The 25940-nt window shown below is 38.1% G+C and overlaps 4 protein-coding genes, 1 long non-coding RNA gene and 1 pseudogene across 8 annotated transcripts; 3 read left to right on the top strand and 3 right to left on the bottom strand.

The window, feature by feature from the left end:
* The first annotated feature begins 291 nt into the window (after window positions 1–291).
* LOC116920889 (glycine receptor subunit alpha-2) lies at window positions 292–3863 on the top strand. Its single transcript, XM_032927058.2, has 12 exons — window positions 292–673; window positions 1315–1411; window positions 1479–1532; window positions 1593–1675; window positions 1843–1986; window positions 2135–2217; window positions 2285–2419; window positions 2537–2713; window positions 2774–2889; window positions 2977–3063; window positions 3199–3300; window positions 3366–3863. The coding sequence occupies exons 1-12, from the start codon at window positions 603–605 to the stop codon at window positions 3474–3476; spliced, it is 1260 nt and encodes a 419-aa protein (XP_032782949.2). The 5' UTR covers window positions 292–602; the 3' UTR covers window positions 3477–3863.
* A 1161-nt stretch (window positions 3864–5024) lies between these two features.
* LOC116920890 lies at window positions 5025–10298 on the top strand. Its single transcript, XM_032927059.2, has 13 exons — window positions 5025–5192; window positions 6146–7222; window positions 7305–7391; window positions 7477–7573; window positions 7631–7684; window positions 7801–7883; window positions 8041–8184; window positions 8522–8604; window positions 8678–8812; window positions 8995–9171; window positions 9292–9432; window positions 9526–9578; window positions 9919–10298. The coding sequence occupies exons 1-13, from the start codon at window positions 5131–5133 to the stop codon at window positions 10132–10134; spliced, it is 2409 nt and encodes an 802-aa protein (XP_032782950.2). The 5' UTR covers window positions 5025–5130; the 3' UTR covers window positions 10135–10298.
* A 489-nt stretch (window positions 10299–10787) lies between these two features.
* LOC116920893 lies at window positions 10788–13044 on the top strand. The gene is made up of 8 exons (XM_032927064.2): window positions 10788–11113; window positions 11365–11466; window positions 11548–11683; window positions 11757–11842; window positions 11923–12114; window positions 12182–12353; window positions 12538–12623; window positions 12689–13044. The coding sequence occupies exons 1-8, from the start codon at window positions 10888–10890 to the stop codon at window positions 12892–12894; spliced, it is 1206 nt and encodes a 401-aa protein (XP_032782955.2). The 5' UTR covers window positions 10788–10887; the 3' UTR covers window positions 12895–13044.
* Window positions 13045–13290: 246 nt separating this feature from the next.
* LOC116920892 (GPI transamidase component PIG-S) lies at window positions 13291–15662 on the bottom strand. Of its 4 annotated transcripts, none has more exons than XM_032927060.2 (10): window positions 15524–15662; window positions 15403–15465; window positions 15107–15349; window positions 14815–15036; window positions 14587–14751; window positions 14316–14492; window positions 14029–14255; window positions 13829–13951; window positions 13532–13755; window positions 13291–13457 (listed from the first exon to the last, which is right to left on the bottom strand). In XM_032927060.2, exons 2-10 carry the CDS (start codon window positions 15449–15451, stop codon window positions 13367–13369), a joined length of 1521 nt encoding a protein of 506 aa, XP_032782951.2. In that variant the 5' UTR covers window positions 15452–15465; window positions 15524–15662; the 3' UTR covers window positions 13291–13366. The 4 variants fall into 4 exon arrangements, with proteins under 4 accessions (XP_032782951.2, XP_045029102.1, XP_045029103.1 ...); XM_045173167.1 differs by having other exon boundaries at window positions 14316–14553; window positions 14618–14751; XM_045173168.1 differs by having other exon boundaries at window positions 14316–14553; window positions 14618–14751; window positions 15529–15622.
* Window positions 15663–16241: 579 nt separating this feature from the next.
* LOC123471561 lies at window positions 16242–16602 on the bottom strand. The gene is made up of 2 exons (XR_006646326.1): window positions 16450–16602; window positions 16242–16364 (listed from the first exon to the last, which is right to left on the bottom strand). It is a non-coding gene; the product is annotated as an uncharacterized LOC123471561 (long non-coding RNA).
* Window positions 16603–22848: 6246 nt separating this feature from the next.
* On the bottom strand, window positions 22849–23383 carry LOC123471093 (annotated as a pseudogene).
* Between the last annotated feature and the right edge of the window lie 2557 nt (window positions 23384–25940).

Genomic DNA, 25940 nt, shown 5'->3' with positions numbered 1-25940 from the left:
GATCATTATGAATTGTTAGAGAAAAGACTGGAACAATCCCGTTATGAGGATCAACAGTTTGAGTCTTACTTGAAACGCGCATTACAAGATTTTTGAAGATCTAAAGTAACGCAATAAAATTGTATTATAAACAGCATTGATGAATAAATAAATGCACATTTGATTTTACAGTAGAGATGGCACAATCATTTTCCTTGACTTAAACACTGAAATTTTGAATTTGAACGCATTGCGAGTTTGTTGCCTGGTATTTTTTAAACAAAAAACTACTTTCTTCGTCCTAGGTTGTGTAATGGTCGAATTGTCATCAATCCCCGTACCTTGGATGGTTGAAAAATATGTTCAGAGGAAGACAAGTGAATAAGCAGAGCTAGGAGTTAATTCAATTAGCCGAAGGTGTGCTTAAAGGCAAGGAAAGTAACCTCCTCCCCTACCCCAATCCCCACGCTAGGGTTTCATCGCTGCTCTCTGATACGTCGTATCGTTGCTTTGCGCTCCGTTTCAATTGAAAGTTAGGTCGAAACTCAGTCTGTTCGTCAGTCTGTTCGGCTTAAACATCCTGTATGAGGAACAATACTTAATCATAGACGTAAACGGAAACGATGTGGACTATCATATGGTTCCAAATCGTTCTTCTCGTCTTCATCACGTTTTTTGCTGGGAACCAAGCCGAGTAAGTTCTGTTTCGCTTTTTAGCTATTATTGTAGCACCACTGATTTGTGCACTTCTATGCAGTCGAGTCGGTTAGGCAGATATAGCAGGCACGGTGATCGATATCCTCTAATAATTGAAACGATTTTTGTCTGCTTGTATTTTATTTAACTATTGGAAAAAGTGAATTTACAGTAAATATGGCAATTTAACTGACGACACGTTACCCTTTGTCTCCTTCTTAAAGACAATTTTGGTCCTTCTCAGTTTTTTAAATCTATTTGATCAACTTTGCTGCAATTCTTATGTCTAGTGTCAGCCTTCCGCAATGGGTGAATGTTGATGACGTTGAACATAGCCTTTGAAGTCTTTGTCGTAGTAGAACAGAACAGCATATTGATCGAAACTAATCAACTATTTACGAATTCGTAAAAGTAACTTCAGCCTGGCACGTGTCTCTGAAAAATCGGTTGCCGACAAAGTTCATTCGGTCTTTACCTCTTCACCTCCTTTCAATAGTGGGAAATAGCAGCAACGCTGTTTTTGGCGTTTTAAACTTAATTAGAAAAAAATATATATATTTACTCTACGATTGCAACTTCTGCATTCCACATTACTTATTTGTTTATCAATTGATATCGCATTTTTTTTCCAATTTGGAGGGATGAAACGAGTTTGGTGCTTACGGATATCTTACCAAAAGATACCAAAACATATGACAAAAATCGGCCTCCGAAATATTCCGGGCAACCAACCGTCGTAAACATTTCAATTTACATCTGCAAAACACAAAAAATTTATAAAACATTTTTCTTTTTTCTGGAAGGTATATTTCCACGTAACGGTTCTATCAATCGACACCATCAACGAAGAATCAATGGTATCCTGCTCTCACTTATTCGTGTGGAGAACATAATTTTATTTTGTGATTCCATTCCAGACATACGTCGCGGATATTTTTCTGGCACAAAGTTGGAGGGATCATCGCTTACGTTTACCGGAAAACATGACATCCGAATACCGGTAAGATGACTACTACGGTTTGGATTTTTCATGGAACGGTAGTGACCTAATCGTGTACCGCCAATAGTTTTATAACTCACGATTCGTGGAGCTTCTCGTTCATTTTTTCTTTAACAAAGTACTTCAGCCAGTTAAAGCAAAATGTGTTTTATTTATAACTTAAATAGAATTCTTGATGTCGGTTGGCTCCACAACATTTGGCGCCCAGACGTTTTTTTCAAAAACGCCAAACAAGTTACATTTCACGAGATGAGTGTCCCAAATCACTATCTGTGGCTTTACCACGATAAAACGTTGATCTACATGGCAAAGTAAGATTAAACCTTTCGCATTTTGAGATATTGTTTCTTTTTACTAGTTTCTTGGCATCAAGAATTTAGTGTGGAGACCAGCCCATAAAAGCTGATTAACTAATCACATTTCTTAACCTTTTTACCATTGTCATACTGTTACTGCAAGGTTGACGTTAGTATTGTCTTGTGCCATGAAGTTCGAGTCCTATCCGCATGATACACAAATCTGTTCCATGCAAATCGAGAGCCGTGAGATATTTATACCTTTACTTTGATTCAGTTCGCACTCGAAATCATTCGGTCTCTGTTTGACTAGTTTCTCACACGACATTCGATTTGGTGTTCAAATGGAACTTGACTGATCCACTGGTGACAAATCCTGATATCGAACTCCCTCAGTTGGATATTGCAAAAAATTTTACAGAAGACTGCACGTTGGAATACTCAACTGGTACGCTATTTGTTGGAAACTTTGCGTTTTCTCCCGTTTGGTTGAATGATTTCTGTTTTTTTCCACCCCCCTGTTTTTGTGTTCTTACTTTTACTTGTATGGATATCAACCATGAAGGAAATTTTACTTGCTTGGCCGTGGTATTTAATCTGCGACGCCGACTGGGCTATCATTTGTTTCACACATACATTCCGTCAGGGCTAATCGTAGTCATGTCCTGGATTTCATTCTGGATCAAACCGGAAGCAATTCCGGCTAGGGTTACCTTAGGAGTTACATCGTTACTCACGCTCGGTAGGTCACGCTTTTCAAATATTGTATCAACAATCAGTTTTTTTAATATTTTTACTTTAGCTACTCAAAGTACACAGTCACAAAGGTCTCTGCCTCCCGTTTCTTATGTCAAAGCTATCGACGTCTGGATGTCATCATGCACTCTCTTCGTGTTTATGTCTCTCATGCAGTTTGCCGTAAAACATTTTTTTTTTAAATTATTTTATGAAAAATTGCAATGCACGCCGATGTTTTCGAACTTAATGACTCGGTACATTTTATAGGTGTGCAACCACTTCATGGGAACTGGCACTCCGGCAAAGCCCAAAGTCTTATCTGACGAAGAACTTAATTCCAGTGCTCTTGATTTGGTAGGCTATGTGTCTATTTTTGTATTTATTTACTTTTTATTAATCCTGAGAAGTTTATGGTGTTTTCAAGGTCAAGGTATAACCAAGGTTCAGTCATAGATTAATTAAATCTTTCCGTTAATCTTGATTTTCAAGCCAGGGCACAATAACGGGCTATTACGTTTCCGGGCGAAATCTCCTAATTCGGCAGGCCGGAGAACAACTCCTAAATACGTCACATCTTGCTACGGTCGTGAGGTGAAACACAGTGTTGCGCAAATGAGGATTTAATCAAGCATTATGCCTATATTTCCCTGACGTAGGTGGCTCTTTTCATAGACAAATGGTCTCGATTCGTCTTTCCGTTCGCATACCTTATCTTCAACACTTTCTATTGGATCACCTACCTGGAAGACGTTAACATCAACTTGTGAAACAAACTCGTGAGACTATTTGGCGACATTCCCATCATAACTGTAGCTCTCTGCTTTGTACATTTTCTCATATGACCATCAATATCTGACTTGTTGGCTTTCTTTTATTGTTATAATTATTTTTCCTGTCCTGTTTTCTTTTTTCTTAATAATAATAAGACCAATCGAAACAATTTTCCGGTTTCTATACATGCACTGTTTCTTTCACATTTCACGCATTATGCAGAAATGAGGCACCTACGATGATGATTTAGTTAGTAACTGATAGGTTTCTCCGGTTTACTGCATGGTAAAAGACTAGGCATTGCCGTGAACAAAAAAAATTTAAGATACTTAATTTTGTACTTGTTCTAAATACATGTGTTCGCCTAGTTGGGAAGACCGTCGGTGGTTTTCGTCGGTTTGTTTGTTTCTGCGCTATTTTCTTTTTGGTTTCTTACGGTATTTTTTGTGGGTTTATTATTATTAGTCTGTGTTTTGTTTTGCTTTTCTTCCGATTTCTACGCCATGCAACGAGTGTTCTGAGTTGCTATAGTTAAATAGAAGGGTTTGCCGGGTTTTGCTGACTACCAGGTTGAGTGTACGAGCATTCTGAATTATAGCCTCTTTAGCGGTTTTTCCAAGATCTTCCCTTTGCCGAAATCAATGGATTCTAATTATCTTGTGCAAAGGCGTACACCTGATCACCGAGTCGGCAAGGCCCGAAATTAATATATACATAGTATGTTAAACAAAGTCAAACGCAGTCTAAATGTCCCCATTTCTAGGTACAGTATAACGTGATGGACGAATTTTAAGAGCGCTTCTTCTTTTTTGTCCTTTTTCTATTTTATTTATTGTCCTCTAATTCAATCATTACTTTGGGTGACTTATAATTGGTGGCTAACCCTTATTGCCAGTTGGCGTTTGAAGTGTCCCAATCGGTACCGATAAACCGCAGCCGACGTACACGACCGTGCAATCACAACGAAATCTTTATTGCGAAGAGATGAGACGATGGCGTTTAATATGTGTATTCTTCAAAACCCGCTACAAAATCCGACCCTCTTCGTTAATTTCGATCGCGTTTCAGAAACATTTCGTGCGTCTTGGCCATTTTTCAACATTAGTGCATCTGTAGACGCGCCCGTTGCTTGATAGTTTGACTACAGAACTAATTGAACTTGGTTTTTTTGTGACATTTTCAGTTCACCGGGGTACGAGTGTATGCCACAATGGTTTTTAACTCTACAATGGGTAGGTTCTTTGTCGCCCTTTCTTGTAGGTCTGACGTAGGCAGCGTTATGCTTGTACCGAATGAAATCAATACAACGAGGTCTCAACCACGGTGCGTCTTTTAGCAGTTTAAAAAAAAAAAAAAAAAAAAGATCCCTATCTCAACGTCTTCGGAAAAGGGACAGCTCAGTTTTCACGTTTTTCTTGCTACTTATATCGACGACAGGAAAAATAAGGAAACCGTTCTGTAATTTGATTAGGAGCAGTGTACCTCTGTTGCAGTGAACTCGGAGCCAGAAGCGGTAGGTGAACACCTTCACTAGATGGGCTTCTTTATCGCGACGTCCTGCAACGAAAATCTTATGCAGTTGTGTAAGCCGTGCGCTAGAAGCTAGATGGGATTCGCTCGTGTTGTCTTTGTTAACAGCTAGCACTGATCATGTGGATAATTCAAGCAGCTCTGCTAGTAGTGACGGTCTTCGTGGCAGGCAGTGGACATGAGTGAGTAATTTTTCACGCTTCTTTGTAAATGATTTTCGCGCAATTGAGCACTTGAGCGTTTTAGCAATCTACTTTTATTTGGGCAAAAATGTGTTTTTGTAAGACGAGATAGTTTTAAGGTAGCCCATTGAACGATAGTTGGAGATTGCTGGAATTATCGTTCAAGGGGTTACCTCATTAGCAGATATTTCTCGTTCGAAAAAGTAATTCGGAAAAAACTAGTTTGGTCCCATTTTAAATAACAATGTCTCCCTTTGCAAGAAAAGGAGAATGGCTTTCCATTTTACTTGTTTGCAAAAAGAAATTCTGTCGGCATGTGTGACCAGTAACAAAATAAGCTGTTGTTTGAGATGGTTGTAAAAGGATCGCACAGTACAAAAGTTTATCCCAAAGCTTTTGTTAGGCTTTTTATTTATATTTATTTTATTTAATAATTTGAAAAAAAGTAGTTTAAAAAAACTTAAGCTCAGAGATGATTTAATGATTTTAAAGACCAATTCTTTTAATTCAGAAAAAAATTTAATACAACACAAATTATTTATTAAAATTGAATCCAGGTTTTATACGATTTTATATTAAATATTCAAAAAAATTCAAAAATTAAATATAAAAAATTAAACTAAAGTGTTACGTTGGCTCCCTTCGTTAAAGAAGAACTTGCATAAAAATACGAATAACATCTAGCATTCAGCATAATTAACAAGTCACTTCAGAAATTTTTTTTTACGTATTATGTATCAAATGGATACTTTTATTTTCCCTAGTACCAAGGCCAAAATATGTACGAATTGCGGCATGCGAAGGGTTTGCCTTAATAAAAAAACAATAAAAAAAAGAACAACAACCAAAAAAATAATAATAATACCCGGCATTTTTACATGATGTTGCTACCTTATGGTTTAGTTTATTCACCTTTTTTTGCTTGTTTATGTAACATGTTTGTATTCGAACAGGGTGCCTACGATGTCTCTTCTTACCAGAAAAGGTAAACGTTGGCCAGAGTTGTCTAAACACCCGCAGCGGTTCGGCTCTTCGAGCCCCTTTCAGCAGCCATCAGTCATCTCAATCAGGGATCCAGATGTAGCAATGGATCTCTTCTCTGTAACGGGTATACATAAGAAAGGAGCAAGAAAAGACGTAGACAAATTGTTAGACCGAAATGAGCTGTTCAGAAGTGTTGGCCATTTGCCATCAGAGAACAAGAAAAAGAATCCAGTTCGCCATCATCGACGTAAAGCCGACCGTCACCATATCTTTCTTCAAGACCAGTCGGCATTCGAAAGTGAAACAGAAGACTATCGGGGGGTTTCGAGGAACAACATGGAAGGTCCTGGAAGCACGCCATCCCAGCGTTCAGCGGACGATTACGACGACCTTACAAAATCTAGAAATGAAATAACAGAAGAATTGGCCACAGTGACTTCAGAACCCGTACATCCCAACCGATGCAAAGGCTCAGGGAATAGCAAGGATTCTAACTGCACATCGGAGCGGAATCATTTTCCGTCCTCCGTCTTGATGATCGAAGCTCATTATAATCAGACGGTACGGGACTTTTTGCAGATCTGTACACCTGTGGAAAGAGTAGAAATCAGTGGTGTCGACGATGTTCAAATGCTTCTCAACGCCCTTTTCGAGCAAATGACGGTTAAAGACAAGAGTATGAAAGCCTCCAGCATTGTTTTGCTCTTCAATCTAGAACATTACGCTAATTGGACAAAAGAAGACGTCATCGAGGTTCTGCAAGCCTCTGTCACTGCGCTTCGTAACGGCTTCAGCGACATGATGATTTACAGCAAATTCCATCAAGACGGGGCCGATTTCAACGACACCCACCTCACTCTAACTTACGACGTCAAGTATTGGTTGTCAGAACTTTGTAATCAGAGGCTGACGCCATGTGCCGATTTCGCCTCCATCATCCTCGAGTCGGTCTTGCAAATGAATCAAATTGAACAAGAAGAAGCTGATAACGAAGTCTCATCTGATGTAAAGGATTCCTTAGACGATGCATCGTCCCAAGCTAATGCGTAAGTATTCAATTTTGCATGGGTGTAGTTAAAATAAAATAGCAATTCAATTAATATGGCTATTTAATTATGGCTTTGCAAGATGGTGCCAGCAACTTGGATTGGGCCCAGGCTCACGGATCGTCGATGTAAGAGCATTGCTTCTGAAGCCTACGGGTGGCTACCACAGGTTCGGCTTGCTCTAAATTTTTCGCACAAAAAATATAGCTATATATATATTTTAAACACGATTTGGTTCTCAATCAATAATGAAGGGAAGAAACGAGCTTGGTATTGGGAGACATTCTACCAAAAAATTCCAAATCCTATGACAAAAACAGAGCCCCAAAGTTTTTTGGCCAACCCACAATAGTAGGTTTGCTACGCTGTCGTTAAATGATGTGCAATATTTAACGCATGCTTTACAAGGTCTATTTTCACGTCACCGTCTTATCCATCGACACGATCAACGAAGAATCTATGGTCGGGCAAGCATTTCATGATCTTTTATTAAATTATGTCTACCACCAGGCTTTCGGAATTACTTAAGACACGACTTGCATTTGGTTTGTGTGTTTTTTTTCTTTCTTTCTCAACAGACGTATGTGGCAGACATTTTCCTCGCACAGAGTTGGAGAGATCATCGTCTGCGGCTACCGGAGGATATGACAGAAGAATACCGGTAACAAGAAATAGAGAATTAAAAGAAAAAACAAAATTATCTTCTTGCAGTAATTATAAAATCACGAATTGGGAAATTTCAGATGAGAAATCGCTGCTATTTACGGCGCAATTAATCTACAGATGAATGAAAAATTAATTGGTTTTCTTTTTGCTAGTATCCTTGATGTTGGTTGGCTCCAAAACATTTGGCGACCTGACTGTTTTTTCAAAAATGCCAAAAAAGTCACTTTTCACGAAATGAGCGTGCCTAATCATTATCTCTGGTTGTACCACGACAAAACGCTGATTTACATGGCCAAGTAATTTAAACGTTTCTTAAATTTTTGACTTAGTTTATAAAGAATTCCGTCGATTCCACAAAGTAGGATTGAGCTACGCAGTTCGCTGATTAAGAACAAGTGACGATAAAAGTTAAAGGACAAACGTTTTCGTGCCGCTTTTTTAAACGCCTTGAGAGCACTTTCTTTGTTTCCGTTTGTTTACACTTTTTTTTATAGAAGAATACTTAGACTATAGTTTGCGATAACCTGAAAATCTAGATGAAACTGTCAAAATAAAACAGTGTAATTTAACGTTATGTTGCCGTTACGTTAAGCGTTTTTTGTTAAATAACAACACGTTTTTTGTTTCGTGAAGGTTGACACTAGTCTTATCCTGCGCTATGAAATTTGAAAATTATCCGCACGACACGCAAGTTTGTTCAATGCAGATCGAAAGCCGTGAGCCACTGTTTACCTTTACTAGTTTTAGCATCTAGTTTCTGAATCATAATTCTTCGCCTTTTTCTGCAAGTGTCCCACACCACCCACGATCTAGTATTCAAATGGAACTTCACAGATCCTCTGGTTACCAATCCTGATATCGAGCTGCCCCAACTGGATATCGCAAAGAACACCACGGAAGACTGCACGCTCGAGTACTCCACCGGTAAATTTAAACGACGACGAGCAAAATCATTTATATCAAAGCGTAGATATTTAATGTGTCGCATATGATTTTCTGGTATGCACTCGTAATGTCCATCTGCATTGTTGTGTTGTCAGTTAAGGAGAATCATAAGTTTACAATACGATCTACAGGAAATTGTTTTGTGCATTCATTCCAAACAGGCAATTTCACCTGCCTAGCCGTGGTATTCAACCTACGTCGCCGACTGGGTTATCATCTGTTCCACACATATATTCCATCAGGGCTAATCGTCGTTATGTCTTGGATTTCCTTCTGGATCAAACCGGAGGCCATTCCTGCCAGAGCTACGTTAGGCGTTACTTCACTGCTGACTCTGTGTAGGTTTATAACTTAAATTCCTTTAGCAAGCTTGGTTACAATTCAGAATAGACGCGCGCTCATCCGAGGAGTGCTGATCAATTCACTTTTAGTCGAATAACACGTACTATTTTCAACAGCCACGCAGAGTACGCAATCGCAGAGATCTCTGCCCCCTGTTTCCTACGTCAAGGCAATTGATGTTTGGATGTCTTCCTGCACTGTTTTCGTCTTCATGTCTCTAATGGAATTTGCAGTCGTTAACAGTTTTATGGGACCGGGTAATGCGATCCTTTACATTTTCCTCTTGTCTTCTTCTTACATTTCTTAATCTTTATGTCTTAATCTTAAATTTTAAAATCTTGTCGCTATAGTGGCAACCAAGCCGATGAAGGGATACTCCGAAGAAGACTTGTCCATCCATCGAGTAAGTGGAATGAGTTGATTTCTCTTTTGTTCGCATTACCTGGCTACTCTTGACTTAAGCCACAGCGTTTCATTCGGCCACAAATCTTCCTTTATTCAATTAGAGTTGTTTTAGTTTTCCCGGATCATACTTGACACTCTGTAGCAAACACTGCTACCACTATGGCCGCTCATCTTGAACCACTCTTCTTTGCTTGACTAAACGGCAGTTGCATGTGATCAGTTTGCCCTTGCAGAACGAATTGATAAATAAAAAATATCGCTAATCGCAATACCGTATTACGTTGTCGGTTAGTGTATACCATATACAATTACTGGTTAATGATGTTTCTTTGATACAGCCTTCAGGTTACAACGGAACTAACTCGTCTCTTCGCTTGAGAGGGAAACCGTCAAGTCCGGCTCGAGGGCCGCCACCGCCTCCGCCTGGGCCTCAGTACGTTACCTTTTGTAACGGCCGCGAAGTGGCCTTATTTATTGACCAATGGTCGCGTCTCTTTTTCCCAATCGCATTCATCATTCTCAACTTGGTCTACTGGATAACGTTTTTGCACTGAATATTTCTGTTGTTTTACCTACTGCTGTTATGCGTGCAATTCAATTTACGCTGCTGACAGTAACCTAGTTCATCGTTGTGTTCCTTCTGCTGTGCAGCGTAGACTGAAAACCGAGAAAGATCGAGAATATCATAACTTGTGAAATACACAATGAAAACTTTTAATTATTAAGTGAATCTTCAGTTGTTTTTTCCACCAGATAACACCGTCAAGTGGCTCATATGAACGACACGATCTGATAGAATTTAGTCCCTAGTTTAAAAGCAGCACTGCATCTGTTCAGAAAAACTAATAGGATTGATTCTTAAATCAGGAGCGGCAAGCAGAGACATTCCCAGAAAATTATTAACGTTATCAACTTATTATCGTCCATTTGCAAAGGAATAATTCCACCGGCAATTGTCTGACGGATGACGAACAATTGTATAAAACTTGAGGTCCGCCCTTCTTGTTCAAACTTACATATCGTAATAGCGACATCTTTAAAAAATGTGCGAAGATTTTCGGGCTTGTGTTAGGCATTTGAAAGGTGATTTTCAGCGGCATCAACGTAAAACCTTTAATTGCACAACATCACGGACGTGAATCAGCTGGCGAAGGCATTTTAAAAGTCTTATCGAAGCTAGTCTTACGTGAAACGTTTCTTATCAGTGGGTTTCATGCCAAAGCACTATCATCACCCAAAGTAACAAACGGCAGCAGCATACCAGTCTGTGATTTTGTATTGTTTTCTTGCAACTTCCCTAAAAAAACATGATAGAAGTTAAAGTGTGGAGTTCCACGTTTTTGATCGTGCTAATTGCTAATTGTTCTCTCATTGCCAGCAGTTATGCTGCAGTGCCTCCTCTTGGTGATGCAAATTGTAAGGAGGGGAGCTGCGATTCAGCCAATTGTGCAAGTGTTGACTGCAGTTTTGGTAAAATGATGAACGATCCGAGTAGCCCCTGTGGATGTTGCAAGCTCTGCATTTTTTACATTGGTAACGAGTAAAAGCTTGTTCACTACTGTACTAACCGTATTAGATGCCGGCTGGCCTGTAAACTGTTGAGAAAGTATAAACGATGTTGCATTTTTTTTCTTTCTCGTCCTCACTCTCCTTATCAGATGTACAATACCATGTTTGTTTCCTGATACTCTGCCTTTTCCTGTTTATAGTTGGCGATTTCGAGCAATTGCGTGCGAACTTGGTACGGCATATGGTATACTAATTACCTCTATTTGTTCTTATAGGAGAAAACGAAGCTTGTGGTGTCAATATGAATAACCGAGAATGTGGACCAGGTCTAACCTGTGCAGTCCAGAACCCGGGATCGGAGTATATATGCGTAAAATGTCAGTTTTTTTTAAGCAAAGCATTTGGGACTTGATACGTGTTGCATGTGTCATAATAAAAGTGCTTTATTTTGAATTCAGTGGAGACGGATTGTTTCAAAGCCCAGACGGATTATGACGATCGGAAATCAAGCGGTTCCTTGGGAATGTACGAAACACGCCCCAGGTGTGACGACAATGGAGATTTCATTGCAAGAAAGTGTCAGCCAGGCAGCAGGTTAATAAAATTTATATTTTGCAACTGAAAGTTTTACGTTTCTCCTAAAAACTACATTGCGATCAATTTCTAGTTGTTATTGCGTCGACGTGGCAAACAACCGAATTTTTGGCGAATCTCCGCCCAGTTACGCTACCAGTGACGTAGCAATGAATTGCGGTATGTTTCGTTCCACCAAGAAATGGCATTTTCCCAATAGCGAAAGTTTAATTTAAAACAAAGAAAAATTATTCATTTAGAATGTTCACGAGCATATCAGGTGGCAGCGCAGCAGGACTCGCTACGTACCGTACAGTTCCCTCACTGCTTACCAAACGGAAACTATGACCTGCTGCAGTGTGTAAATCAAGCCTGCTTTTGTATTGACTCTGCCAACCAAACCCTGACGTCCTCTATTCAACCCATCACAGCCATTATGGAGCTCCCTTGCTGTAATTATTTATACGGATAGACCCTACTCTATTTTGAATGATTTGTGATTTTCTAAACCCCGAAAAGATAAAGCCGATCTGCACACACCCAATTATTACCGGCCTTGCGAATTGGAGAGGATAAAGGCTAAGATGTTAACTAACAGCTACAACCGTCAAAATATTACATTGATTGGAATAGAACAACCAGATTGCTCACCTGATGGATTCTACCAGCCCCTTATTCTAACCAAGTCCACGTATGCTAATTAGCTTACCTTATCATTTTTAAGAAGTAGAAGCTGTAGAAACTGCAGCGTTTATCATGAATTCATTCTTAAACAGTGCATGTTGTTTACTATTTAAGGCAGAACTTGTTTGAATCTTTATGAATAATCGAAATCCATTACCCCATTTAACCTCTTAACCATCACATTTTTTCAGAGTTTACTGCGCAGATCCTTATGGAGAAAAGATAGAACATTTTGAAATCGAGAAAGAATCAGCGAATGCCAACTCCATGAACTGCAGTCAGTACCAAAGTAAACAAAATGGAGGAAAGCGAATTTCTCAAAATTTTTGCTTCTTTCAATAGAATGTGCAAGAACGCGGTATTGGCTAACCGACCAGAATGTAGCCAAACCGTTTTGCTGTACCAATGGTAATTATCGACCAATCCAATGCCGCGGAGGGGTATGTTTCTGCGTCGATCCTGATGGAAATCAGATTGGGATCGAAGTTCAAACGGACAAGTTAACCGAGTTAAAATGTTATCAACAGAATCAGTATCCTAACTGTTGATATTTTTTATTTTAAATACCGATCGAACTAAATTAATTCTGCAAATTTTTCATGTTTGAATCCTAACATTAAATCGTTCAAAAACCTTGCCTTTTTAATGCAAATCTGATGTAACCTTTCTGTAGAGAAATATAGTGCAGACAACAACAATTTAAGAAAATATTTTGCTCTCCGAAAGCCTACTCTGTTTACATTCAAAATACTGAATCAATGGCACCAAAACCCAAAATACGGATCACAAAACATCATTTAAGGCTATCGGACAAATCTTACTAAGCGCAGGCGGGTACAACGTCTATCTCGGAGAAGATCTAATGTAGTTAGAAGGTGGGCACAGCTGAATCTACACATCAAATTGTAAAATGCAAAATAAAATAAAATAAAAACATAAAGGGGTAAAGATGTTTAGACATTTAATCCTGTTTAATACAAAGTTTCATTTCAAAATACTAAGGAATCAGAACACAATACGTTAACGTTTTAGGAAATGCATGTAGACCGATCGTAACGACAGGAGAACTGGAATGCCTATCGGAAGAAATAGGGGAATATAAATTGCATACCTAAGAAAAAGACCAAAAGTTTCAATTAAAAAATTATTAAAAAGTTAAAACAAATTATACAAAAGAAGCCATACTTCTGATCTTCAGGGAAATATAACAAGGCCAAAAGCGAAGGATCAAAGAAAGCCTTTTCCGCGCACACATTAGCTACTTTAGCATCTCGGTATGCCTGTTGCAGGTTGCCGTTTTGAATGGCTCTTCTGGCGGCATCAACCATTTTGACGGAAGTGACAACCAAGTCTTTTATTTCTTCACTGACAACGATATTGCCGATTTGTTCTAATAACTGCGACAAAGACTAAAACGTTTGAAAGAATTCAAAATATTTTAAAAATACACACATAATTAGAAAATAAGATAATCTGTTTTACTTTGAGAGTAATCATAGCTTGATTTAAAAATTGAATCGTACGGCGTCTTGTCAACAAATATAGTTCCCAAGCGTGAACACCAGATTCATCATAATCCAAGGAGACGTAAGAATCCTCGATATTCTTTTTAGGAAAGTAAACGAAATTTCTTCAAAGCTTTCAAATAGTAGCGCCGTTAATATTACAAATCACACAATTACCTGCAGGGAGAAAACACCAAGTGCATTTCTTAATTGGCAAAGGGCAAGTCCAGCAAAGGAATGTTCTATTCCGTTGACAATTTGTAAACCTCCACCATTCCAACGTGGACTGAGAACCGAGTTTGTTGTGATGGGTGACGAGCTTTTGAAGATGTACATTGGTGACTGTTCTTCATGAGGAACATACAGTACCCAGTGGAAAGTAGGATCAGATGACAGCTGGTTTCCTGGGTTGAGCACAACAATTTGTTACAAAATGTGCAGTGCACTTTAAAAGATAATGATACCTAATCGTGGCTCCAGTATATTGATGAGGGAGACAACTTTCTCTTCATTAAGGATGAAAGCATTGTTATCAGTACTGTAATCTGCTCCTATGTGTCCATTTCCAATGTAAACAACTTGAGACGATATTGAAAGGTCAGAAACATGGCGGAACTTCTTTGAAAATGCAGCAAAATTTTCTAAGATCATAAATGAATTATTATCAGGTGTTTTCCACAAGCAAAGCAAATAATCTAAAAACTATGGTAAAACATGTATAAAAACATTTTGTACCCTCAAACATGGAAACAAGACTAGGATGTACCATATTTAGGTTGGACGTTGCAAAAGTTAGAAGAACATTATATTGATTGGAAATTGGAAGGTTTGCAATAGAATTTTCATAAAGATTATAAGTTGACAAGATTGAAGCCAACATGCTGCAAAAGGATTTAAAATCTGTTTTCAAAAATTTGGTTTGTTGATACATTTTTGTTGTATAACATTTCAAGATAAGTATACTTGTTTCTTCCGAAATGTACAGGAAATTGTGCCTTCCTATATAGACTTTCCCAGACGGTAAATAATGAGATGGTACTTGAACAATGGATAAACCATCTAGCAGATTGTTTTCTGATAGTTCTTCAAAGCCAACATCAATGGCATCAATTGAATTTTGTGAAAGGAGTATGTTAACCTCTTTTGGATTCAGAGGATAAGGAACAATGCTGAAATTGTAACTTGCTAAATGATTAAGATCACTGTTAGCTTGGAGTTAACAGCATTATAATCAATAATGTTCCAAATAACTCACAAAGCTCCTCAGATTCAGATAGATCATTTTGTAGTTTCTTCACTAACACTGAAGCATCTTCAGTGGTTTTGAACAGAATATGAAATCTTTGGTCATTTTCAGCCAATGTTACCATATTAGACAGTTCTTCCAAAGGTAGATAAGCACGTTGCACTGTTGTTGTATTCCACCATACTGGTACACCAATTCCCAAAAGTATGACTATGAATGTCAAAGCAGCTCCAATTGAGTGAGAATGGGTATCTTAAAGAACATGTTAGTTATTCAAAAGATGAACTTAAATCACAAAATTTTACCTTGGGAAACAGGGGTCGTGCTGTGATTTTTCATTAGTAGGGATGCCATAAAAGAAGAATAATCTAAAAACAAAAATTGTATAAAGTCTATTTTACCCAACCAAAGTAAATTCGTTATTACTTAACTTGTCCTAAAAGTACAGACACAAATACTGAACTGTTCTGTATTCTACCATAGCCTTCTCTATTAAGAAAGCCGAAAGGTTGGAGCTTTTTTTTGGGGCCAGGATAAAATGCGGACGCGGACCGCGGACGCGGACCGCGGACTGCGGACAGGAGAAACTGCGGACTTTCACCTGCGGACTGGCCCAAAATTTTTGACAGATTTTTCGTGGACTTAGGGATAAAATGCGGACCCTTTCGTACATGGAGCGATTGAAAGTGCGGACCGGACAGGATAAACTGCGGACTGGTATTTGCGGACTCCATGCCCATATCTGATATTAAATTTCAAACTAAAAATAGTATTTAAAAGTCAACATATGCATTATTGCATTATTCAAAATATGAAAGTAAAGGACAGTTTATATAACATGGTTACTTCTTAACTAGGTAAACTCTTGGTACAACAATGCAAATAAAACATGTAATAAACTTAAAAGGATTTGGGGTATTTCCAAGGGGTTTTTAAAAACTCCTGAAAGGCATAATGCTGTTATTTTGGAAGAAATTCCTTGTGGTACCATTCTTTGCAAAGTTTGGTACCACATTGCCGCCTTCTGAACGAACGACTTAACTGCGCTACGGTTGTCTAATTCAAATTCTTAGTTGTGCATAAAAGAAAATAGAATATAATGGATTTGGCCTATAGGAAAAAAATAAATAAAATAGTCAGCTGCTAAGAGCTGTGCGCATTTTTATTTTTATTCATTGGAATTGTTGCATGCATACATATTTTTAAAAAGCAACAGTTATCGAACAACAGCCAATGCATGACAAAAATAAGGTTGATCTGTCTTGTCCTGTAAAAACAAGTCAAATTTTGCTGCTATATATATTATGAAATTTTAATGTTAAATACTATTATGAAATGAAGACTTTACTTACCAATTTTCTGCCTTACCAACGCATAGACATGTCTATATGGAATGCTGTATCTCCGTATAATACGCGGACTGCGGACAGCTACCCTGTGGAGAAACTGCGGACTGCTGTCAAAAATTTGGGCCAGTCCGCAGGTGAAAGTCCGCAGTTTCTCCTGTCCGCAGTCCGCGGTCCGCGTCCGCATTTTATCCTGGCCCTTTTTTTTGAAGCAAATTTTGCTTCCCTACCTCCAATTTTGCCCATCCTTCAAGTGTACCCACGGGAGCCGTTTTATCGCCTAGTGGCGATTTTAAAAAGTTAACTTTTCGATCGATATGAATTCATTCCTTCTGAAATGAATGAGGCATCCCTCAATTACACATGTTATGCCCATTCTCGCCGAGCCGGAGACAAAAAAACTTTATTGTACGGCTTCACGTGTTGAATGGCTGCGAATGAACATATGCAATAAACAGGAATGCATGCCGTTCCGTGTAACATCGTCATTAAAATCCCTCACGGCAAAATATAAATGGGGCGTTCATAAATTACCGCTCATAAATCCGGGTGATTCTCCCCCTCCCCCTACATCATTTTTATCACCAGATGGCTCCCGTGGGTACCCTTGGAGGAAGGGAATGGGAGGAAAGGTGAGCAAAATGTGCTTCACTTTTCCAACATGCAAGGGATAGCGTTCCTTTCGGCTTTCTCTATAGAGAAGGCTATGATTCTACTGGTTGACAGAATAAAAATAAGTGGAGTCCACGGCGCTCTAGTGTCAAATAGTGCTATTATGCCGTGTATACCAGGTGGCGCAGAGTCTTCTCGCCCTATAGTGCTGAGATTGCCTTTATATTTGCCTTAAAAATATTATTACATTTACTAATACATGGATATCTGTCCAGCACTTCTGAGCATCTTTTCCAAGACCACGATACTAGATGTAGCATATATTTTCCGCCTCGTTTTATTGGGCGAGAGGGTGAATAAATTGTCGGAACTATTGATCCTCCAGCTCGGTCAACAGGATCCACACACTTTTGGGTTTATCATTTGAAAAACATTTAAAATAAAAGTTAAATTTTATTTTTTATTATATTTTTTTATTTCTGTAGTTTACATATATCCGTAGATCCGTGATGTGACTGCTTTGTGTGGAATGACACAATGTGGAAAAAACGTCGCTCTTCCACACTCTGCGCCACCTGGTATCCACGGCGTAATAGCACTATTTGACACTAGAGCGCCGTGGACTCCACGGTGCAATAGCACTACTTGACACTAGAGCGCCGTGGACTCCACGGTGCAATAGCAACTCCATCTCGTTCAGGGGCCTGAACGCTGTCAGGCAAAACATGACGACAACTCCTGTTAGGGTTCAGGTCCCTGGCCTCAATTTGCAGCAAGAGATAGGCAGCTCAATTCGCTATACTAGTGCAACTTGCCTTACGCATTCAGTTGCAACTCCATCTCGTTCAGGGACCTGAACCCTGTCAGGCAAAAACACAAAACCCCCGAGCCGTTATTTTTTTGTTTTGTGTTTGTTATTATTTATGTTTATTGTTTATTTTTCTTTCTGTTTCCTTTCCGTAATACAATGGCTTTTAACTTTATAATTTTGTTTTCATTTATTAGAATATTACTTAATTAAGCAACGATATAATTTCATTAAAATTACTGTAATAATTGTGAATTTCCACTCATGGGCATTCGGGTAGTGGAACCGGTTCCAAAACCCGATATCATTACTGTGTACCCTATTTGACTTGTTTTTTGCAATACATCATAGTTTTATTTATTTTCCTTCACTTGCACACCCATTTTAAGTTAAGGCTGGGCCATATCTTTTAAAGTGGGTATTTTAAACGAAAGAAAACCGCTTGATAAGTACCTACCCGAGTAATGACCCATCAGCTATTTTTCAGGTAGGTAGGTCGGTGCGGTTTAACGTGTCTCGGGTAATCCCTCTATCACAGTACACAAAATTAAAATAGCTTTATAGGTAACAATATTAGGTCTAAATAAACAAATTTTACAGAAATGGATAGCCGATGATGGGGGCTATCCAGTTCCGTAAAATTTTTACTTAAAAAATACCTAACCGAGTAGTAAACCGATTGGATATTTTTGTCGGTGTGGTTTGACGGATCGTGAACTAAATGAATTATAATCGGTAAACCATAAGCTCTATATTTGAAAAAAATTACAGGAATGGATAGCTCTTGATTAGATCAATCCATTTGTGCAAAATTATCGCATTAAAATATTTTACTAGGGTAGTAAACTGGTTTACAATTTTTTGTTAAGGTCGGTGTAGTTTCACGGGTATCAGGTAACCCCCACCTCCCTGATTTATGTAAAACTTAAATAATTTTTTGAGGAAAAACTATAAGTCCAAATTAAATAATATTTACAGATATCAATAGCCCTCATCAAGATCAATCTATTTCTATTAAAAATTTTGAACAAATATTCATAGAAAAAAAAATTTAAAAAGGATTATATTTTTTACTTTTGTCAATAGGGTCGAGTATATCCATAGACCAAGATCGGATGCTGAGTTGCCAAGGCTGAATTCCGACCTGCGGTATTTGTCCTCTCGGGCCCTATAGGAGGGAAATGAAAAATAATATATTTAATTAAGTTGTAGTTAGTTTTATTACAAAATCTTTTCGAATCGTGTACTATACCTCTGTGCTGATATAATACAAAAAATTTGATCTCCAAAAAAGCTGTTATTTTTCCAGGAAACTTTTTGAAAGGTACTTGTTTACCTTTCCACAACACCCCCCCCCCTCCCCGTATTACAACTGTAGAACAAGAAGCAGACGTTTTTCTAAGTAAATTTCTGTTTCCTTATGAATAAGTCCTTTAGCATAATCAGATAACTTAAAAAGACTAATTGTGTCAAATAACTCATTACCGACATCACAAACTACACTACTCATGACATAAAAACGAAAACAGTTTGACACTACAGTCACTAGTCACAGTCAATCACTTTACGTCTGCTACGGTACATTGTAAACAAGTACCTTTCAAAAAGTTTCCTGGAAAAATAACAGCTTTTTTGGAGATAAAATTTTTTGTATTATATCAGCACAGAGGTATAGTACACGATTCCAAAAGATTTTGTAATAAAACTAACTACAACTTAATTAAATATATTATTTTTCATTTCCCTCCTATAGGGCCCGAGAGGACAAATACCGCAGGTCGGAATTCAGCCTTGGCAACTCAGCATCCGATCTTGGTCTATAGAGCGCAAAAACTATAAAAAAACGTCTTGTCTCAAGTTTTTTGTTTATGAATATTTTTTCATAATTTTTACAGAAATGGGTAGCTTTTGATGAGGGCTATCGATATCTGTAAAATTTATTTAATTTGGACTTATAGTTTTTCCGCAAAAAATTATTTAAGTTTTACATATATCAGGGAGGTGGGGGTTACCCGATACCCGTACCAACCAAAGCAAAATATTGTAAATCGGTTTACTACCCTAGTAACATTTTTTAATGCGACAATTTTGCACAAATGGATTGATCTAATCAAGAGCTATCCATTCCTGTAATTTTTTTCAAATATAGAGCTTATGGTTTACCGATTATATTTCATTTAGTTCACGATCCGTCAAACCACACCGACAAAAATATCCAATCGGTTTACTACTCGGTTAGGTATTTTTTAAGTAAAAATTTTACGGAACTGGATAGCCCCCATCATCGGCTATCCATTTCTGTAAAATTTGTTTATTTAGACCTAATATTGTTACCTATAAAGCTATTTTAATTTTGTGTACTGTGATAGAGGGATTACCCGAGACACGTTAAACCGCACCGACCTACCTACCTGAAAAAGCTAGCTGATGGGTCATTACTCGGGTAGGTACTTATCAAGCGGTTTTCTTTCGTTTAAAATACCCACTTTAAAAGATATGGCCCAGCCTTAACTTAAAATGGGTGTGCAAGTGAAGGAAAATAAATAAAACTATGATGTATTGCAAAAAACAAGTCAAATAGGGTACACAGTAATGATATCGGGTTTTGGAACCGGTTCCACTACCCGAATGCCCATGAGTGGAAATTCACAATTATTACAGTAATTTTAATGAAATTATATCGTTGCTTAATTAAGTAATATTCTAATAAATGAAAACAAAATTATAAAGTTAAAAGGCATTGTATTACGGAAAGGAAACAGAAAGAAAAATAAACAATAAACATAAATAATAACAAACACAAAACAAAAAAATAACGGCTCGGGGGTTTTGTGTTTTTGCCTGACAGGGTTCAGGTCCCTGAACGAGATGGAGTTGCAACTGAATGCGTAAGGCAAGTTGCGCTAGTATAGCGAATTGAGCTGCCTATCTCTTGCTGCAAATTGAGGCCAGGGACCTGAACCCTAACAGGAGTTGTCGTCATGTTTTGCCTGACAGCGTACAGGCCCCTGAACGAGAAGAGTTGTGCAATAGGCGCGACCATAAAATAATAGTTATTTTAGAATCACAATGTTGCCAAAATTAGTAAGGCAATGTTGCCATCATTAAATGTAGCGACCCGATTAGCCTTAATCGGGTTAACCACCCGCCCCGCCGCGGGAAAAGGCAATCGGGCTGAAACGGGGGGCCACAGCCAGGGCGGGGCAAAAATCGAGGTTGACCCGCTTGCCCCGACGCCATTTGCAAAAATGGCACCTGAATTCAAACTACGAATTTGGGTCGGGTTTTTATCAAACACAAACTTCAACTATTCACGGACTATGTTCCGATCTCGCTGTCGTCTAAATCGTACCTTCTAGCGGGAAAAATCGGATCTATGTCCGATTTTTCCACAAGATGCCATTTTATATTCTTTCACTAGACGGCTCTAGTGATCGGACGTACATCCGTTCTCCAAAAATTTCGAATTCAAAATCAATGGGCATTATTGAACGGGCATTGATCCGTTCACGGAAACGTCAATTCGTCAACAACCGGTCCGTGGCGGGCGTTCCAATTTTGTGTGATTGTTTAGCTATGTTGTCATATTTACGTTTATTGTTTTTGTTTTTTTCTTTTGATTTGGTTTTAAAGTTAGTTGTATTTGTGTTTGTATTTTTAAAATCTGTATATATGTTTAAAAGAATAAACTTTTTTAGTGAAAAAAAAATTGCTGTATCCTGTATTTCATTTCTTTTAGAACCATGAAACAAATTTTACATTAGAACAGAAGTAAGAATATATTATTATTTGATAGGTAATATTAATGAATTTCTTACCATTTAACGAATTTTATTTAGGATTAGTGAAATGCATAAAATTTTTACAGTGTTACTCAGCCAAAGCTTTAAATTTGCATTCAGTGTGTTGGCTGCGTTTTCCATCCACGTTGGGAAGTACACTTTTTTATTAAGAAGGTAATCTATTGTGGCATTGTAAAAAAATTAACACACTTATCAAACAGGTAACTTATTTCACAAAATTGTAATGTTATAGCCCTGACATCACTCTTTTATTTTCCCTTTTCCAGGTATCGGAATCCCACTAGGTTGACCGGGGCAACAACCAACAATTGAATAGTCAATTAGAAAGCAACCTTCTAAGCCTAGCATCAATAACTAAGAATAAATCATTAAAGCTAATTAGGTATTTTTCAATGTAAAAATGTAATTAAATAATGAAATAATCAAAACAATTTGTTCGTGTCACTCTTCACTCATTGTATTTGCTTGATGTTGTTTATGAATAAAACACTTGATGATGCTTACTCTTTAAAACACATTGAGTTTTTATTTAAAATGTATTTGTGTTTACATACAGTACCCACCCAAATTATTGTGCACTTTGTCGTTTTTCGTCCCTTTTTACATGGCTTCTTATGGCACTACGTCCCCCCCTTTTTTTTAACTTTACGGTTCAGGCGTAAAAGATAAGAAAATAAAAAAAAATCAGCATACTCATCGATGAGTTTGCTATTATTTGATGTGTGGCGCATCTATGAGCGTGTTATATCCTGAACGGTATATGTGCGTTCAGGTCAGTCTTGCCGTCCGATCAATTTTTTGAGTTTGATCGCGATTAAACTCAAAAGACGATGAGTTGATCTTGCGATCAAACTCAAACAATTGAGTTTGATCTCGATCAAACTCAAACAATTGAGTTTGATCTCGATCAAAACTTTTGCGATCAAACTCAAAATCATTTTTCTCACAATTTGCGCCATCTAGCGGTCAATATAACAAACTCATGTATATCTCGTCTAGTTGTCTGACAAACGCGGGAAGTAGATTGTAAAATTGAAAAAGAAATTTCACTGGTAGGCTAGTGTAGTACATACTCTACTATCATATCAGAAAATTAAAATACAAAAATAAACTATGTTTCCAAAATACATGTTGTCATCAAGATTCAAGATTTTATTGACAACAGCGAACAAGAAACAATAATTTATTCTTTAAACTTCTGTTTTATTTTCTTTTCTTATTTAAACATAAAATGAAACAAGAAAATAAACGTTTGCATTTCCAAGCTGGTTACCAGGATCATGATTCTGGAAGGTTGTTATGAAAAGTTATTGTGCGATTCTGATAGGCAAATATGTAAATAAGTAATGTAAGAAAATAACACCCACCAAGAAATGCCTTTTTGCATTGTGTCGAGAATTATGATACACCACAAGTGATTTATCAGAACCATCCTTTTTCTTTTTTGGGACGCAGCCTGGATGTAGACACCGATATACACTGGCATTTTTGCCAGGCACGTCTCCTACCCATGTGAAGAATTCATCAGGTATAGCTAATTTCTTTACAGGATTAGAATTGGTGCTACAAATACAAATAAAAAGTAAATCAAACACAAATAATGTAATGGTTAGATGAGAACTTGTTACCTAGTATTGCTTTGTCACCTTTGTGAAACATGACTCGTGTTTGGATCTGCATTCTCATCAAAATCGCAATCATCATCCGCCTCCGACATAGTAATTCTTAGACTGCTTCAATTACGAAATTGATAATGTAATGATTACAGGGTAACTAAACTTATTAAACTAATTTGAATTACTTTTCAAAAAACCTTGATCGGGTGACACTCGAATGACTTTACAGTTGACACTTTCACTAGTCTATGACTTCAATTTCTTGGCACTTAATTGTTTTTCCTATCAGTAGATGGCGTGCAGTCAGAAATGTTGATTGCAAAATTGAGTTTGAGTTGGATCAAAAATTTTGAGTTTGATCGCGATCAAACTCATCGTAAAATGAGTTGATCGCAAGATCAATTTTTGAGTTTGATTTTGATCTCGATCAAAAATTGATTTCGATCACGGCAACACTGGTTCAGGTGTACAAAATTTCCCCCTTTTCCCAGTTTCGTGCCGCCATTACTTTTGTTAGTGTACCCCCCAAAAATGTCCCTATTTGGTGAATTTCATCAAAAAATATTGAAAAGGAAAACAATTCTAAATGAATCATTTTTTTTTTCATTTAATCGATCAAGCGCAGTATTGGACCTAAGCGACAAAACGCAAAAAAATTTATTATAACTAATAGTTCCCATTTGGTCCCAATCACAGTTTGTCACACTACTCTATAGACAATGCTCCTTAGGCAAAGACCATATACCTTCGAAGAGCACCTGAAGATGAGAGTATATTAAGTCTACGTTACAAGTTAAGATCTCTTTACTAACCCTGTTCCGCAGTACCTGGGGAAGATCAGGAGGTTAGGAGAGTTCCACGCACAAGTCAAGTTTGGGGAACGACCTCATCAACTACAACCTACACCTAGCAGGCCCTATCAACCTCTACCACCTGGAGTGCACATTGACGAGAAGTTGGCCTTCTATGAAACTGGATATTACAATGTGGCCATCAGATATCTGCCTCTCAAGGATGCTGTAGCAGTCACCAATCTTCAAGTTAATGCAGACTATGCCAAATATCTAGAATCACTGAAGCCAGGATACCAACGGCAGCCAATAGTTGTGGTAGAAGAGCAGCAGATCTACCCTCACATCCCTCTTCCATCAGGGCCATTGGTTCATCCAACACCGACGCTGGCATCGAGACTGCTACCACCACCGCTAAGGAGCCTATGCCCAGCACGATATCGTGAACTACATCCACCACAGGTACGCCCAGTAAGGACCATCATTGTTTCCAACATTTTCGCAGCGAGGGCAGGAGTACCAGAAGAGGAGAAGAAGAACGTCAAGGTGGCAATTGAAGACCGTGCTGAAGGCCAAGTGGTCACGGTGAAGAGAGAGGAAGAGGAAGAATTCGTTCTTCAGATATTGGAGTCAAAATTCTAAGCAAGTGTGGCAAGAAGACATCATCAAGAAGATTTATGTTAACTGAGACCACCCCAAAGATGAGAAGTTGAATTTTAATTTCAAGTCGTTAAAGGTGTGCGATTACGCAAAAATACAGTCTTTTGTTTCTTCTTAAATTAATTTTTGTGTTGCTTTCTCAGACACAATATTGCCTTGGGATATCCCACTATAATTGTTATTTAGACAAATTTTTCAGATCACCAGTGAAACTCCACAACAAAAATGGCTGCCAAGAGGTTGAATCAAGCAACGTTGGCGGTGACCATAAAAGTTTTGGAGAAAGAACTTCATAAAAACTTGAAAAATTATTAAACCGCAACTTCTGAAAACAAATTGCAGGAAGCTGAAACTGCATTTGAGCTAGCCGATGACAGGAAGAAAAGGCTAATCAAGAATTACGATACAATCATCCCTATGTTGGATCATCGACCGTTTCCACAAAATAAGCATCGACTGGAGGAAAAAGAAACCAGTAGAAAAAACAAGTATGGCAAGCCCCACACTTCAAGTTGCAGCTCCAAGTGGAAGCAATACACCTCAAGTACTACCGTTACTCCACCGATGAATGCGATGCAACTACAAGTACCTTCAAGGCCGATGAACATCGCACATCTGTTACCACGCCAATGAGACCGATTGAGAAGTTCAGCAGACTGAAGTTGCATTTAACGGAGGACGCGGCTGGTGCGATATTGTAATTGGATCTGACAGATAACAACTATAATAAGGCAATAGATATTTTGACTGGAAAGTACAACAAGCCGAGATCGGTAAAAGCAAACCATTATATTGCCATAACAGAACTTCCAAGAGTAGAACTTCAAGACGACTTTAAAGGACTACGGAAACAAGGCTGTTGCCTTGTCATGTAGACAGGGCCATGCTTTGAACCTCGGCAGTTTAGACCAACACACAGCTCAGAATGAAGCAATTATGGAGATCTTGACAAGAAAACTGCCAATTGAGCTAAAGTCTCGATGGCATGGCGAAACAAGGGAGTTTCACAAGACATTAACAGATTTCTTTACCTTCATCGACTCAATAGCTGGAGATTGGGAGTATGCTTACTCAACCGAGAAGCAAGAAAAGAAGAAAGCCAAACCAGAAGCAAGGGAAAAGACGCAAAGAGTAACGTTTGCCACCACACCTATGGCAGCTAAACTAGCAGTCACAGGCACTGCTACAGAATATCATAAAAACAGGA

Source organism: Daphnia magna, linkage group LG4 (genome assembly GCF_020631705.1).
Source record: "Daphnia magna isolate NIES linkage group LG4, ASM2063170v1.1, whole genome shotgun sequence".
Taxonomy (NCBI): domain Eukaryota; kingdom Metazoa; phylum Arthropoda; class Branchiopoda; order Diplostraca; family Daphniidae; genus Daphnia; species Daphnia magna.
This window is presented reverse-complemented; position numbering and strand designations above follow the sequence as displayed.

Coding starts and splice junctions, on each gene's coding strand:
- LOC116920892 (XM_045173167.1), bottom strand. CDS start 15,451: ATGGCATCCCTACTAATGAAAAATCACAGCACGACCCCTGTTTCCCAA. Junction 14,752..14,814: donor GTACATTTCGGAAGAAACAA/GTATACTTATCT, acceptor TTTTGAAAACAG/ATTTTAAATCCTTTTGCAGC. Junction 14,554..14,617: donor CAACGTCCAACCTAAATATG/GTACATCCTAGT, acceptor GTTTTACCATAG/TTTTTAGATTATTTGCTTTG.
- LOC116920889 (XM_032927058.2), top strand. CDS start 603: ATGTGGACTATCATATGGTTCCAAATCGTTCTTCTCGTCTTCATCACG. Junction 1,987..2,134: donor ACGTTGATCTACATGGCAAA/GTAAGATTAAAC, acceptor TGTTACTGCAAG/GTTGACGTTAGTATTGTCTT. Junction 2,218..2,284: donor TTCCATGCAAATCGAGAGCC/GTGAGATATTTA, acceptor CTGTTTGACTAG/TTTCTCACACGACATTCGAT.
- LOC116920890 (XM_032927059.2), top strand. CDS start 5,131: ATGTGGATAATTCAAGCAGCTCTGCTAGTAGTGACGGTCTTCGTGGCA. Junction 5,193..6,145: donor GTGGCAGGCAGTGGACATGA/GTGAGTAATTTT, acceptor GTATTCGAACAG/GGTGCCTACGATGTCTCTTC. Junction 8,185..8,521: donor ACGCTGATTTACATGGCCAA/GTAATTTAAACG, acceptor TGTTTCGTGAAG/GTTGACACTAGTCTTATCCT.
- LOC116920893 (XM_032927064.2), top strand. CDS start 10,888: ATGATAGAAGTTAAAGTGTGGAGTTCCACGTTTTTGATCGTGCTAATT. Junction 11,114..11,364: donor GCTCTGCATTTTTTACATTG/GTAACGAGTAAA, acceptor TTGTTCTTATAG/GAGAAAACGAAGCTTGTGGT. Junction 11,467..11,547: donor GGAGTATATATGCGTAAAAT/GTCAGTTTTTTT, acceptor TTTTGAATTCAG/TGGAGACGGATTGTTTCAAA.